Below are 16,827 nucleotides of genomic sequence, written 5' to 3' on the forward strand. Positions count from 1 at the left end.
AATGCAAGATTCAACAATGGTATTGCAATTGAATGTAAATGGTCGATGGTTGTCATGTCAGAGATGCTCATTGCCAGATACTTGTGTGACATTGATGTTACTTTTAACTTTTCAGTCCATGCAAGAATATCATCATTCTGAGTACATGCAAGTGTGGATACTTTGTTTTCTGAAAAGTTGTGAATAGAATTGAATATACTGCAACCATCAGTAAAACACCCTTTTCTGAGTTATTAACTCAAGACTATTTTTTATAATTAAAACTGTTTAAAGCTTCAACCTGTTGCATATGTAAAATATACAGACAATATAAATAAGAAATAGACAGCATAATTGAATCCAAATTTGTACTATAAACTGTATTGTTCTTTAAAGTCGGTTGACCACGGGCAAATTGATGAGTAGAATCCAAACTGCCATTTTTCGTTATTTTGTTAAAACATTATAAACTATAATATCAATTTACAAGAAATCTGGAAGGACAATATGATACTCAACACGGTCTCTTCATTAATTTAAGTTGTAATATTCAAAGGAGCATAGATAGGATCAGCAGTAACAATTGAATGCAAGGCTCCTATAATTTCTGGTGACATGTGATAATTTAACCACCCATAGCCCAATGAAACCACTCCTTTAAAATAGCCTGTAACTACTGTATACTAATTTAAATTAATTTTGGCTTTCCTTAAATCAGTTGTTATCTGATAGCAAGAATCACTTTCCCTGTATAGAAATCAATGGCATGAAGAAAAGATAAGATCTACAATGACCACATGATATGATTTGTCAACTGGTGAAATGAAGCAATAAAGGGAACCGAACAGTTGATTTAAATTTGCTTCATTAAATCACAGTCTAGTTAGTTATACCTGACTGTACTGTGGGGCTCCTGGTGTTATTCTCTGCTTTCCTTCTCCACCTCTTCCATTTACACATTCTCCACCTTTTATAGTTAAGGCTGCCATATTGTGGCAGATCTATATTTCTATATTGTGGAAGATCTATATTTAATGACAAAGTCGGAGCCTCTCACGGTGGTATACATCAGGCCGCCTCTTCCAATGTCCAGGCAGCAGGAGAGCTGTTATTATATCAACGTTCTCCATTGGAGTGGTGTCAGAAGCCAAGCATCAGAGGGATAATCCTTGTCTGGAAGTATCCATCAATGGGCACGAAACGTCATCATCTGCAATTAGCCACAAATGAGTTGAACATTCAAGCAATGAAATCCTTTGTGGTTCTTGCATAGCTCTGGATTCTCATGTGTCACTCTCAAGGACATTTGCATGCAATCATTACTTTCCGGTGCATTTGGGAAGCCCACGGCCAACATTAATCCCTTACTAAGAAGAAAGAAAGGCTATGTTTAATGCTTCTGTGCTACCTCAGTGGCATGTTGGCATAATCATGCTGTCTGCTCACCCGCTGAGTTACTCCAGCATTTTGTGTCTACAAGCTAAACCTTCTTCATTGAGAACCCAACAAAAGATTGTTGTTACCCAACAAAAGATGTTGTTATATATATATATTTGTGGGTGGTGCAGTGGCGCAATGATAGAGTTGTTGCCTTACAGACCCGGGTTCGATCCTGACTATGGGTGTTGTCTGCATGGAGTTTGTACATTCTCCCTTGGGTTTTCTCCGGATGCGCCGGTTTCCTCTCACACTCTAAAGAAGTAAATGTTACAGGTTCATTGGCTTTGGTAAGTTGTGAAATTGTCTGTAGTGTGTTTAGGTCGGTGTATAGGGTGATTACTGATTGGCGTGGACTCGGTGAGCCGAAGGACCTGTTTCTGTGCTGTATCTCTAAAGTCTCTAGTCATATTCATGTTAAATTGGCAATCCCAGTCACACAAGTCACAGAGGAGCAAGGAAGGGTTTCACTGTCAGAGTATGTGGTGGAGACCAACAATCAGTGTTACATACTAGTGCCAATTGGTTGTAGTTTCTTGGATAATGATCTTGAAATATTGTGCCAAGTGCCTTTGCTGATAAATCACTTTTTTTTAAGTACAGCCAAAGCAGATGCCAGTGCTGTGACTGTTCTCACATAATAAATACCATTACCCACAGCTAAGACCAGATCCATTTGTCAAGTCAGTATCCAAGAAGTGAGTCCTATTCCTACAAATGAGTGATTGGGAAGGTTTTTAATTTTTACTTTGAATTATGAAATTACTTTGTTGTACCAAAATTATTACAATAATAAATAAATGCGAGGACATTGTACGCAATCAGGAATTCCCAATGTAATTCTGAAAGGCAACAGTGAAGCAGTTAAATCCTAATCTTTTAGAGAAATGGTCATGTTTACAGCTGGCTGTAGGAGAGTATTACCTGATATTGACACAAGAGACTGCAGATGCTAGCATTTGAGCAAAAGAGAAACCACTGGTGGAACTCACTGGGTCAGGAAGCATCTAAGGAGGAAAGTGGACAGGAAATGTTCATCTTTTGTTTTCTGTCCAGTCTCTTCCACAGTTGCTGTCTGACCCACTGAGTTCTTCCAGCAATTTGTTTACTAGCTGATGTATTTTTAGCTCAATGCAAAACCCAACTCATTACTGAATGAGACTGTGTTCAATCCTCCTTCATTTGAATCGGTGAATGCTAACAAAAAACCAAGATAACCAGTTCACTTTTCTCACAATCGTGTTTAAGTCATCTTCTTTGCTTTTCATCTTTGGCAGTTTCTCAAGGTAGAGGAAGACTTGTGGTTCTCGGGGTTCTGAGATGACTGATGAGACCAATCTGAGGCCTGCAGATTCAGCCAAACTTGCAGGATGTATTGTTTAGTTATTTGATAGTGGAAGTGGATGAGTGGTTTGGAAGGTGATGGAAGCATCCTTCTCCCATATACACAGAGGTTCAGCATGCTTCTGATCATTGGACTCACTTGCCTCAATACCATCCTGAATATCATTCCTCCACTTCGAGAAGTTATGGGGCGAAGATTCCTACCTGTCATTGAGAATGCTTTGGGAACATACAGGATTTGTCGTGTTAAGACATAGAGCTCAATGTACAATGTCTGCTTCAGGAATCATGTATTGAGCATGCTAACAAATCTTATCTGCCCATCGGCCTGTCTAAATGTAATTAGGGCCTTAATACTTTAAATGTTGGCCTGGGAGGTGATACTGATGTTGATTTGTTTATACTGTCAGTGGATTTATCAGATGTTGCATAGTTCTCTCTCTTAAATTTTAATACTTGAACAGGGATACCGCCTGTTCCCAATACGTTTTTTTTCAGCTGGCATACAGTCTTTCCAACTTCAGTCACATGTGGCTATGGTTAAACCAAACCGTTTTTTTTTTGTAAATTCTCAAAAACAGAACAGTATTATGGTTGTTTAAGAAAGAACTGCAGATGCTGGAAAAATCAAAGGTAGGCAAAAAAGCTGGAGAAACTCAGCAGGTGAGGCAGTATCTATGGAGCGAAGGAATAGGTGACGTTTCGAGTCGAGACTGATGTCGGGGGGTGGCGGGAAAAATAAGGGAAGAGGCGGAGACAGTAGGCTGTGGGAGAGCTGGGAAGGGGAGGGGAAGGAAGGAGAAAGCAAGGACTACCTGAAATTGGAGAAGTCAATGTTATGTTTGAGAACTTCCTCAAAATGTTTCTTTCATTGGGTGCTGACTGCCTCTCAGTCCCCATCTGTCCTTGGTTTTTGGTATGGTTGACCTATAGCTGTTTGGACCAGAGGTAGCCGTGACCTAGTCCCCACACATCACTGGACCCTCTGCACTATTTCTACCGAGCATCTATTCATTAGATCACAGATTTTCTGGTGGATCTTTACCTTAAGGTGTTGGTGGAGCTGTTTCCTTTCCCTTGATTAGTGGTAGATTTTCCAAACTGAGGAAAAGTTCTTTAGCTCTTAAATCTCATGTTCATTTCTTTCAAACAGTCCTGATATTTTCTGATATGAGGCAAAGATTCTCATCATAATTAGTAATTATGATTTACTGTTAACAGTCGGATTGAAGATTGAAATTGTAAAGAACATATTGTAAAAGACTGTTCATTACAGAATGAAAGATTGCCTCAATCATCGGATCAAATATTCAGAATATTGTAGGAAAGTTTTTTTACATCAGCCACTGCCAGCCTCTGGGATAGACTGCAGTGATTTATTCTTACACGTCTCTTTCTGTCAGTGCGCCACCTGCCAGTCATTCCCCACCATCCGTGACCCCATCTTAGCACCCTATGACTCATAAGGACCCCATCACAATACTATTGTAAATGGGTGTGGTGCCCATTCTATGTGTATGGACTACTTTTCTCTTAGAAAATAAATCAACTGTTGTGTCCGCATCAAGAAGTGGGTGTTGGGGTGAGGAAGGTCTTTTCAAACTTTTGATCTTCATAAAGGGGCTGTCCCACCTGAGCGACCTAATCCGCGAGTTAAGAAGAGTGTCTTCGACCTTCAAGCTCGAGGGCACTCACCTGGAAAGGCTCGAGCTGGATCGACCGTCCGTGTTGAAACCGCGAGCTGGATTGACCGTCCGTGTTGAAACCGCGAGCTGGATTGACCGACCGCACTCACACACACACACACACACACATCGTGAAGGCGGGGGCCAGGGAAAGTGGGAGAGTGCTGTCTGCACAATGAAGAGGAAGGTAAACGGCTGCCACAGTGTACCGTAAGTCCTTTAGAGAGCGCGGGGAGGGGGGGGGGGGGGGGGGGGGGGGGGGAGGGGAGAGAAGGGAGGAGAGAAGGGGAGAGAAAGGGGGGGGAGAAGGAGTGAAGACACTTATAAGAAGTTTAATAAAGTTTAGCGGGCATTTTACTTACCGGTAGGTATTCCTTGGCCCTGAAAACTCCAATGAGTCAATCAAAATGCCCGGTCAGCGAGGAGATTGCCTACGGCTGCCCGCGACTGCCTGTAACTAAATAGCGACTCCACTCCACTACACTATGTCAAAAAGAACCATGCCGACCAAATTTTACTTGCGGAAAAATTTTCAACACGCTGAAAATGTTTCCGCGACCTGGCTGAGGCCACGAGTATTCGGGAACTTCCCTCGAGCATGAAGGAGAGTTCCAGCGACCTCATAGGACCTCCTAGGACCACGTGTCGACCATGCTGTGAGTTTGAAGGTCGAAGACACTCTTCTAAACTCGCAGATTAGGTGGCCCAAGTGGGACAGCCCCTTAAGTGTGATTAAAAACACAACACATTGGAGATTTATAGGAATGACCCATACACGAACAGTTAGTGAACAGTATGAGTAATGTCCAGCATTATTAGTTCCACTACTGGATTCACAATGCATGATATTTGTAGCACGTATTATCAAGAAATTGCAGATCCCTCATCACATAATGTAGTGCAGTTGCTCAAGTTGTGAAGGAGAAGTCAAATAGTTGTTACCATGCAATTTAATTTATATTTTTAAATTATGTTTTGTCCTTAAATGGGGGCTCGCCCATTTAACATCAATAGGCAAGATTGAGGTGAAAATGAAATCTGAATACCACATTTATTTGAAAAGAATTGCAAAAAGTGTGTATGAGGCAATGGAAACCATCCCTTTATTGCATCTGGAATTGTAGCTTATAAGTGTTTTAAGTTCCCATCAATAGAGTTGGAAGATTTCCTAGTTAATGAATAGTAATTATTTTATGCAACTCAATATAATTAGCTGCACCAAATGATAAGACTGCTGGAAAGTTAATCGAAATTTGAACTTTAGATAATACCTAGTCTTTGATTCTGGACTCCAGAGTTATTTTGAAACGTTTATTTGAAATTATCTCATTCAAATTTAACATATACATTAAAAAAACAAGCAGAAAGTGAATGCATAGTGAGAGAGAACATATCTAAAAAATGCAGCCATCTCCAAGCATAGCTCCAGGTCTAAACAAAAATATGAAATTGTCCCTTTTGCATTTTTCCACAAAATTGAAAATAAATGAATTTCAGTAAATGAATAGCAGTAAGAAATGTCTTTGTATGTTAGCTCACCTTCACTTTGATGAAGCAATGGGTGATTAAACTGTCTTTATGGTGCTTTTCAATCGCATTTCTTTTCTATTAAGTAACTTTTGTTGTAGATAGTTAAAAGCACTTGTTTCTATGGAAACAAGTACAAGGTCTGTTGCTGCAGAAAAAATGGGTAATGCATATTGATTGATGGTGGATTGGCTGTGCAATTACTACAGCAGTCCAAAACTTTTGTGTTTCTTTAACAGTAATCAAATTCTGTCTAGACTTAAATAACAGCAGATTATTTTCAAATCATCTCCTCCTGGGAACAATAGCTTTTGAAGGACTGTGCAGGCATATTTCATTTTCTTTTTGGTATTGTACGTGACATCTTAGTAAAATATTCAAGTTAAGTGTTTTTATGCCAATACTGATGTATTATTGCAACTGGCTTTTCTCCACAGGCAGGGTGCTTGTGCGAGGTGTCGTAAGTCTTCATACACCATATTATTTTGTAGATTTGCAAAATTGTTTGGGAACTGCTTTTTTTTGTTAACATTCTTACCTAGCTCTGACTTATTAGAAATGCATTCAATGGAGACAACCTTAAAGGCTAAATTGAACTAATTCTAATTTATGACAGCTCTCAACAATAAAGGGAAAATCAGAGTCAAAGTCATCCCTTGGGTCATGTACGCCTTCCAGCAACAGCCCCAACACACAAATATGATCATCCAAGTGGCTTCCAACCTAACAAGTGCTGTTAGATACTATGGAGATACAAGGAACTATAGATGCCCGCTTACAAAAATGAAGATGCTCTTTTTTCAATTAGATTTCATGATTCTATTCTACGATGCTGACTTTGATGATGGACTTGCTACAAAAATGTCTAGGGACAAGAAAATCAATGATGAAAACTGGAAATGCAGCCAAACATATACTGAAATGGATGCTGCCTGACCCGCTGGGCTTTGCCAATATTTGCCGCTTTATTTCAGATTTCCAACAACGGCAGTTTTTGGTGGTCTCAGAGAAGTTCAATCCCATTTCAGATATTTAGCTTGGTTAGTGGAACTCCATCAAAGCCATTGAATTGTGCAGGAAGGAACTGCAGATGCTGGTTTACATTGAAGATAGAAACAAAATACCGGAGTATTTCTGCACGTCAGGCAACATCCCTGGCCATTAAATTGTATAGTCGGGACAAACGTGTGAAAATGCAGTTGGAGTCATAAGTAAGAGTTAATACTTGGTTCAGGTCAGCAGACATATGCCAAGTTTGCATTTGAAGTGGAATTCCCAACTTAGTTTCTCCAATGTGATACTGAAATGAACAAAGCCGGTTTTACCCAATGGACAAGCCGATCTTTTCTGGCATGGATTCCCATATCCCAAGGCAACTGCACACTTTTGTCACATTTACTTATGTGTATAAATAGGAACGTTGTGATTATTCATCATTGTTTTATTATTCTAGCCAAGCTTCCAAATCCTAATCTGTCAGATCTCTTTGTATTTTGCCAGATCAAATTTGTCAGCTCGCGATGTTTTGCCAATTAAGTATCATGAATGCGAGCACCTCTGTCTTTGGTCTCAATCACAAGCGCTGTTTCTTCGTCACCAACTGCATACCTCCCTCTGGCAACTGTGTGAGGAGGAACAGCGTTTGATTCTGAGCTGAGCTGCAGCCCATCACTTCCCACTCCCAATATCCTTCATTGTCTTCACAGGTGCTGACACACGCATCCCAGACTTTGTTCCACTCCTCGTGTAGGAAGGAACTGCAGATGCTGATTTAAAGCTAATGCAGACACAAAAAGCTGGAGTAACTCAGCGGGACAGGCAGCATCTCTGGTGAGACGGGATGGGTGACATTTCGGGTCAAGACTCTTCTTCAGACTGACAGAAGGTCTCGACCCGAAACATCTCCCATCCCTTCTCCAGTTTTTTGTGTCTGTCTTCTTGTTCCACTCCTCAACAGCTTCCCTCATTGTAAACTAATGTTGATTAAAATATCTACTGACTGGGTCTTATAGAAACATAGAAACATAGAAATTAGGTGCAGGAGTAGGCCATTCGGCCCTTCGAGCCTGCACCGCCATTCAATATGATCATGGCTGATCATCCAACTCAGTATCCCGTACCTGCTTTCTCTCCATAACCCCTGATCCCTTTAGCCACAAGGGCCACATCTAACTCCCTCTTAAATATAGCCAATGAACTGTCCTCGACTACCCTCTGTGGCAGAGAGTTCCAGAGATTCACCACTCTCTGTGTGAAAAAAGTTATTCTCATCTCAGTTTTAAAGGATTTCCCCCTTATCCTTAAGCTGTGACCCCTTGTCCTGGACTTCCCCAACATCGGGAGCAATCTTCCTGCATCTAGCCTGTCCAACCCCTTAAGAATTTTTTAAGTTTCTATAAGATCCCTTCTCAGTCTCCTAAATTCTAGAGAGTATCTCTCACTAACGCCATGTGATAAATTATCCCTGAACTTGTGGACCTGCAATTGGTCCTGGTTAAGTTATGCCTTCATTCTAAAGTTCTCATTCTGGTTTTCAAATCTCTCCATGGTCTTTTCCTCCTTCAGTGTGATTTTCTCAAGTCATACAAGCCTTTGCTTTATCTGCTGTCATCCATTTCAGACTGCCTCAGAACCCCAACATTTCACAGTTACATGATTGCCTCTTCAGCATCAGTTGTCAAGGCCCTAAGCTCTGGAATTCCCCTCATAAATCTCCACTTTTTGACATAGAAACAAAGCGTCTTAACAGCACACAAGGAAACTACTCAACCCATCAAGTCGATGTTGGCATTCAAAACAGCAATTCATTCAGCCCATTTATCTTACTTTCCCCAAAGCACGCATAAATTATTTTCCTTTCCTTGCCTTTTTAATGCCCTTCTAACGATGATTCTTCCACTTTTGCAAGCAATGGGTTCAAAATCATGACTACTCCCTCCGTAAGAAGGCTTATCCCCACATCTGCTTCAACTGCCTTTTGAGTTTATATCTGAAGGCCCTCATGGTTCCTTGCTCATGTCAGATATTTTCCATACTTTCCATTTCTCCAGCCAAAGCCTCCTGTGGTGCATCCAAAACCTTGGAGCTTCCCGTATCCTGCCAGTCTTCACTGCTTCCTCTGTTTGTGTAATGACCACCAAGGTTCTTCCCCTTTAAGAGGTGCAGGCTGGCTCTGGGCAGTGCAGGCTCGTTTTAACTGGTGCTATCCATTTACCACACCCATCCCCCTGCCTGTGCATCCAGCCAATGAACAGTATAATTAATGCTGAGAGTACACTGTAATGATTATGAGCAGGCAGTACAAAGCTGGCACTCTGCCTCTGTTGCAGTCAACAGGCACGGATTAATCACACACAGCTAGTCCCATGCCCATTTTCGGGGAGTGTCCAAATTAGCAATGGCTCCTCTTGGTGAGACAGTTACCCCAGTGTCTGCATTGATTGTGCCTGGATAATTACCCATTGAGGTCATTGTAACTAACTTATCCCATGGCAAGATCTGGACTCTTGTGTGATGAGGTAAACATCATTCAGAGCCAGGAGACCGAAGCCTATTTTTTCCACCAAGAATATTGTCATGGTTCAAGTTCTTTTGGACATTTCTCCATTGGACTTATTTGACAAAAGGTTGTGTTTTAAATGTTGTGACAAGTTTAAGAATCCGACTGTATCCATGATGATGCACTCAAGTAGTACAAATGAAGAGCATAACCAAGCCATTCAGTTGTTGTTTCATCTTTGACAACACTGCACAATTTCAGTTGCCCCTGAGGCCTGTGGCATTTACAGATTGTTTAGGTAGGGGTGTGGGGGGGAGGGAGGGGAGGAGGGTGGTATGGTGGAGAGTCATACAGCATGGAAACAGACTCTTTGGCCCAACTTGCCCACACCAGCCAATAGGTCCCATCAACACTAATCCCACCTGCCTACATTTGGCCCATATCCCTCAAAACATTTCCTATCCATGTACCTGTCCAAATGTTTCTTAACCATTGGGATAGTACCTGCCTCAGCTACCCTCCTCCAGCAGCTCGTTCCATACATCTACCACCCTTATGTGAAAAGGTTACTCTCAGTTTATTGTTGAAGAGGGGTAGGAGTGGGTCCAGCAGGTTGTGTGTGAGACTGAATTTGGGGCAGGCTGACAGATTGTATTCAGGGGATACTGGAAAAAGCCAGTAAATTATGCGTCTGACTAATCAATGGTATGTTGCTTGTTCTTGGGTGTTGGGGCTGGCAGATTGATTAGGGGGGGGATCTAATTACAGACCGAAAAACTCTGATGCCCGGTCCCCAATAGCATGAGTGTATGTATGGTGGGTGGAAACAGTGGCAGCTTGCTACTTGTTGGCAGGATAGGAGAGGTCAGCTGGCAAATTCATTGGAAAGAATGAGATAAAACAAGTGGCAGCAAGTGGTGCAATCTGGTGCACCAGGCAAACCATAGGTCTCTGATCTGAAAATAACACGGGGTCGCAGAATGACTAACAACAGAACAAGCCCAATCAAACTCTGCTAGTGTAGAAATCTGCGCATGGTTGTTACAATTTTTTTTATTTTAAATATATAATTGTAAAGCGAAACAGGGAAAAACACAATTGAAATCCCGGGTCTCACTTTGTTACTGCAAATAAGGAGTTTGCTTGACATAGAAGATAATTTTAAATGAGGTGCCTTCTCGTAGCCTATATGAGGAAATGTTGATCTCTTTCTAATTTAAGCATATTTCCAGGTCTCTAACTTTCGTTTCAGTCTTTTCAAAGTCATTTTTTTTCTCTCCTACTTAACTCCTGTCATTTTCACTTCCTGTTTGGCATCAAATTTGTCAACCTTAACGTAAAATACTTTGAAATATGTTTCAGTATGTGAGAAGTGCTATTAAAAGGAACATTAGCTGCTTTTGTTCACTAAACACAAAATGTTTCAATGCATCACTCCTGGAACACAGGTGCCATAATTAAACCAAATTTAGTGCAACCAAAATGAAAGAAATTTCAAACAATTCACCCAAGAGCATTTGTTTGCCATTTGTTCTTATTTGCACACCTGACAAGTTCTTGGAGCTCCTTGCAATGCCAGTAACTTATGAAACATATGGAATTTATGGCATGTGTGCAATATATATAAAAGACTTGGGTGTAAAAGTCGACGGGTTGGTTGGTGAGTTTACTGACACCAAAATTGATGGTGTTGCAGATGATGAGGACGGCAGTCAAAGGATGCGGCTGGATATAGATCATTTACAGATATGGGCAGAAGAATGGCAGATGAAGTTTAATCTAACCAAGTGTGAGGTGTTGCACTTTGGGAGGTCAAAGGGCTAACTAATGAATTAGTGGCAATAATCTTAACAGCATTGATGTACAAAGGGATCTTGAGGTCAAAGTCCATAGCTCCCAGAAAGTGGCAACACAAGTAAATAGAGTGGTAAAGAAGGCGAGGGCTATACTTGTCTTCATCGGTCAGGGTATTGAGAATAAAAGTCAAGAAGTTATGTTGCATCTTTAGAAAAAAATTCATTAGGCCACTTTGGGAATATTGTGTACATTTCTGGTCACCCCATTATAGGAAGAATATAGAGGTTTTGGAGAGGGTGCAGAAGAGGTTGACCAGAATGCTGCCTGGATTAGAGGGTATTGATATTGGTTGTTTATTGTTGTGTGCACTGGGATATAGTGAAAGATTTTCTTGGCGTGCTATCCTGTCAAATCATACTCTACATGAGTACAAATAAATACAACTGTTAGTGCAAAATAACAAACACTAGAGTGCAGTATACAATGTTACAGCATTTGAACATTGCAATTATTACAATGTTGGCTGAGAATATTCATTTGACAGCATCATGGTTGTGCAGACTTTATGGGCTGAATGGCCTGTTCCTCTGCTGTACCGTTCTATGTTAAGCTACTCGCACTCTCGAGATGGCAAAACCTGCAGGGTGACCTTATGTCAATGATCCTGAAACCGGGATTTGGGGATTTTCCAGGGAACTGTGAAGGAAACTGTCATGATCTTATGGAGCAGGCTCATGTGGCAGACCACTCAGTCTGCCTGGACCTACCTGATCTCCCGGTTGCTAAACACTTTTAATTCCACCTCCCATTCCCACACGGGCCGTTTTGCACTAGGTCTCCTCCATTGTCAGAGTGAGGCTAAACGCAAATTGGAGGAACAGCATCTCATATGTTGCTTGGGCAGCTTATAAACTAGGGGTATGAATATTGATTTCTCTAACTTCTATTAATCCTGGCATTCCCCCTCCATCCATCCCTCACACCAGCTTTTCATTCTCACCTAGCTACAGCTAACAATGACCTGTTTTGTTTATCATTGTTACTTTTTTGCATCTTTCATTCATATATCTCTATGTCTATCTACATCATCATCTATATCTCTCGTTTCCCTTTCCCGTTAATTTCAGTCTAACTGAAACGTCACCCATTTCTCAAACTGAAACGTCACCCATTCCTTCTCCCAAGATGCTGCCTGTCCCACTGAGTTACTCAAGCATTTTGTGTCTATCTTTGATCCAATCCTGCTCTGTTTTCTTGTATTCTTATTCTCTGCACGGTTTCTGTCACATTAAATGCAATGACAGGGCCCCTTAAGCCGGTTTTGTTATTTGTGTTCATGTACCAGTTCTGATTAATACTGTGGTTGTCAATGTGCACAAATACACAGGTTTACTTGTCCTTATTGAATTCATAATTTGCCTCTTCTACTAATAACATGTTTTCTCCTGAAAGAAAGGAGAAGGCTTCCCTGCCTTATCTTCTGAAACAAGATAGAGAGAGAAGCGTCATGAATAATACAGATTTCTGAGTAGCTTGGATCAGGAACCCGAGAGCCAGAGCTTTGTGAACAACCAGCCTTTTGTTTACTCTCTCCAGGAGAAAGAAAGACACTTGTGACTTGTACAAAAATCATGAGCAAAACGACAACTATTGTGGATAATCGGAAATGCAAACAGCTGAGAAAGCCTGAACCACTTGTCCGCAAATGCAATCAGCAACCTTGTCAGACCAGGTAAGGTACATAAATTGAAAAGCAGCATCTAGTAAATGTTCCATTGTCTGACGTGTGCGGGACATTACCGATGCCAGTTGGTTACATTTACTGGTAAATTAAGTGTTGTGTTACCCAATAATATTGCGTGATATTGTAAGCACGGTAGAATATGTGGACATAAGGAAACGCAGGGGTGAAACTGGTAGTGCCACTCTACCACCGACCAGCTCCTTTGATTCAATTCTTGGTAAACTTTCTGGGGAAGCTATTGTAATATACCAAATAGCTCTTTTACTAGCTAACGCAGAAATATGTTGAGAGATTTCTAAAATGCAGGTTACTGAAATGTACCAAAATGTACAAACAGAGTTTTGGTATTACAAAGACAGCATAACAAAGCCAGATTCTAGTCATGTTGCTTCCTATGTCCTAGATCCGACAGGATCTCGATCAGCTGGGCAAGTGGGCAGAGAACTGGTTGATTGCGTTTAATACAAATAAATGTGAGGTATTGCATTTTGCAAGTCAAACCAGGTCAGCAGCTGCACAGTGAACAACAAGGCCCTCAGGATTGATGTGGAGCAGAGGGATCTAGGGGTTCAGGTACATAGTTCCCTGAAAGTGGCGTCACAGGTAGAAAGGGCGGACAAGAGCATTTTGCTACATTGGTTGACAGCAGTCAAGGTATTGAGTACAGACGTTGGGATGTTATGTTGGTGTGGGCAAGTTCATCTATGACTATATCCAAAGCAGGGATGGTGAATATACTGTGTGGATGTTGGCATTTCCAACATTTCATTGGAAATTCAAGCCGTTTTAATCTAAAAGCAGACTCGAGGGGCCAAATGGCCTAATTATACCTCCTATTCTCTTCCTAAGTTACATATTTATTAAAAACAGGGAATTACAATAAAATATCTTTCTCAATAGATGGATGATGACAGAATGGACGCCATGCTCACGTACGTGTGGAAAAGGAAGTCAAAGCAGACAAGTGGCATGTACCCAACAGCTCCGGAATGGAACGCTGATTAGAGCTCGTGAGCGAGACTGTCCCGGGTCGAAACCTGCATCACTACAACGCTGTGAGGGTCAGGACTGCCTGACAGTGTGGGAGGCTGGAATATGGTCAGAGGTATAAAGCTTTGTCAACTTATTTTAGCTTTACATCCTGTAAACAGACATGAATCCTCTTATGTACAGAATAGACCCGGCTTTGATCCTGACCTCAGGTGCTGTCTGGGTGGAGTTTGCACGTTCTCCCTGCGACCGTGTGGGTTTCACCCGGGTGCTCCGGTTTCCTCCCACATCCCAAAGACGTGCAGGTTTGTAGATTGCCCCAAGGTGTAGGGAGTTGATAGGAAAGTGGGATTACATGGAACAAGTGCGAATGCGTGGTTGATGGTAAGCATGTACTCAGTGGCTCAATGGGCCTGTTTCCATGCTGTATCTCTAAACTAAAGTAAACTAAATGAAACAATGTCTCTTGCTATAACAATGGGAACAATCTTAGTACTGCAATGGTAGTTGCCATGCAAGCCCAGCTGCCTTGTTCAACAAAACATAAAGTGGAGGCAGAGGAGGCCCTTAAGGTAAGTTGTAATGCTAATGTTAGTTTAGACATACGGCGCGTCAACAAGCCCTTTCGGCCCACCGGGTCTGTGCCGACCAGCGATCCGCACACATTAACATTATCCTATACCCACTAGGGATAAATTTTACATTTACATTCATCTTTGGAGACCAGCGGAGCAGACCAGAGGAGCAGAACTTCACATTGAAGTTTGTCTTTTGTTGTCATGTGCTCCCTTGTCTCTCGCATAGGACTGTCCATCCCCAGCCACTCATGGCTACATCAAATGAGCTGCCTATCATTGATTAATCACAACTTCTCTTTACAATACACCTCATGTAGGCACCCTCAGACAGCATTTTTTAAAACACTCTTAGGGTCAAGGTGGAGGTTGATCTTAGATTCACCATAACACACCACCAACGCACATCTGCATTCTGGCATCTGGCATACCTTTCATTCACTTGTTCTGTGGTCCATTTCATATCATTAGTTTCCCTCTCCCCCGACTCTCAGTCTGAAGAAGGGTCTCGACCCGAAACGTCACCTATTTCTTTTCTCCAGAGATGCTGCCCAAGCCACTGAGTTAATCCAGCATTTTGTGCTAGTCTTAGGACAACAGCATTGTTGTTTCCCATGTAAACATAGCACACGATCACTCCTGCATTACTCTGTGCATCATTGTCCGGGGGGGGAGGGAAAGTCTTCAATGGCTTGCGGCATCTTCAGGTTCAGGCCCATCTGGGTGATAAGTGGACGTATAAAGCTAAGTTTCATATCATCTAAAGAAAGTCCATTCTCAAGCTAGTAGTAGCCAGCACTCTACGTGTTTTTGCCTGATATTTCAGGGCATAGTTTCCGCAGTATAAAATTTGATGAAGCAGGAATCTCACCATTTTGATTGTCAGATGCATTAGCACAGCTGAAAGCACACTCAGCACAAAAGCCACATATAACTGGAGGAACAGCATCTCATATTAGAAACATAGAAACATAGAAATTAGGTGCAGGAGTAGGCCATTCGGCCCTTCGAGCCTGCACCGCCATTCAATATGATCATGGCTGATCATCCAACTCAGTATCCCGTACCTGCCTTCTCTCCATACCCCCTGATCCCCTTAGCCACAAGGGCCACATCTAACTCTCTATTAAATATAGCCAATGGACTGGCCTCAACTACCCTCTGTGGCAGAGAGTTCCAGAGATTCACCACTCTCTGTGTGAAAAAAGTTCTTCTCATCATCTATTCCGCTTGGGTAGCTTACAACTACCCAAGAACCCATGAACATTGAATTCTCCAATTTTGACTAAAACCCGCATCCTCTCTTTATTCCTCCCTCTCTTTCCTGTGCCCCATCTTGGTGCGCACTCATTTCTCCCACTATCATGCCCCCCTTTCTCTTCCCCCATCCACATATATCTCTCCCCTTGGCTTAACATTTCATTCCTCTTCTCTCCGTACTCATAACCTTTTTATCTCTTTTCATCGCTAGTCTTTATCCACCCGTCTAGCAATCAAACCCCCCTCACCTGTGTCCACCTATCACTTGCCAGGCTCTATCCTGCTCCCTCCTCTTTACCAGCTTTCCCCTCGCCCCCACTTCAATCAGTCTGAAGAGGGTCCCAACCTGAAACATTGCCTATCCATGTCCTCCACAAATGCTGCCCATCCCATTGAATTACTCCAGCACTTTGTTTTTTCTCTGTCAGACAATATCTACAGTACTTTGTATCTACACAACAGTTTTAAACTCCAAAATTATTGGTTGATCCTGAGCAAAACACAAAGTCCAGGAGAAACTTAGTGGGTCACATAACATCTACGGAGGGAATGGACAGGTGACATTTTGGGTATCGAGTCATACAGCGTGGAAGCAGGCTCTTCGGCCCAACCTCCCATGTTGACCAACATGCCCCATCTGCACCCGTCCCACCTGCCTGCATTTGGTCCATATTCCTCTAAGCCTATCCTATTCATGTACCTGTCTAAATATTTTTGAAACGTTGCAATAGTATCTACCTCAACTACCTCTTATGGCAGCTCGTTTCATACACCCACGACCCTTTGTGTAAAAACGTTGCCCCTTAGTTTCCTATTCAATCTGTCCCTCCTCCCCTTAATGTCCTCTGGTCCTCAATTTCCCTACTCTGGGCAAAAGACTCTGTTCATTTACTCAATCTATTCCTCTCATGATTTTGTACACATCTATAAGATCACCTCTCATCCTTTTCTGATCCAAGAAATGGTCCCAGCCTGCTCAACCTCTCCCTA

General features: G+C 42.0%; 1 protein-coding gene across 1 annotated transcript in view; it reads left to right on the forward strand.

Annotated features, from left to right (window-relative positions):
- LOC129695676 (A disintegrin and metalloproteinase with thrombospondin motifs 19-like) overlaps positions 1–16,827 on the forward strand; it is a 392,435-nt gene that overhangs the window by 331,862 nt on the left and 43,746 nt on the right. Inside the window, exons 19-20 of the mRNA XM_055632842.1 lie at positions 12,865–13,000; positions 13,913–14,117. Of these exons, the coding sequence (XP_055488817.1) occupies positions 12,865–13,000; positions 13,913–14,117 (341 nt within the window). The remainder of the gene's footprint in view (positions 1–12,864; positions 13,001–13,912; positions 14,118–16,827) is intronic.

The sequence above is a fragment of the Leucoraja erinacea genome, chromosome 3 (genome assembly GCF_028641065.1).
Source record: "Leucoraja erinacea ecotype New England chromosome 3, Leri_hhj_1, whole genome shotgun sequence".
NCBI lineage: Eukaryota > Metazoa > Chordata > Chondrichthyes > Rajiformes > Rajidae > Leucoraja > Leucoraja erinaceus.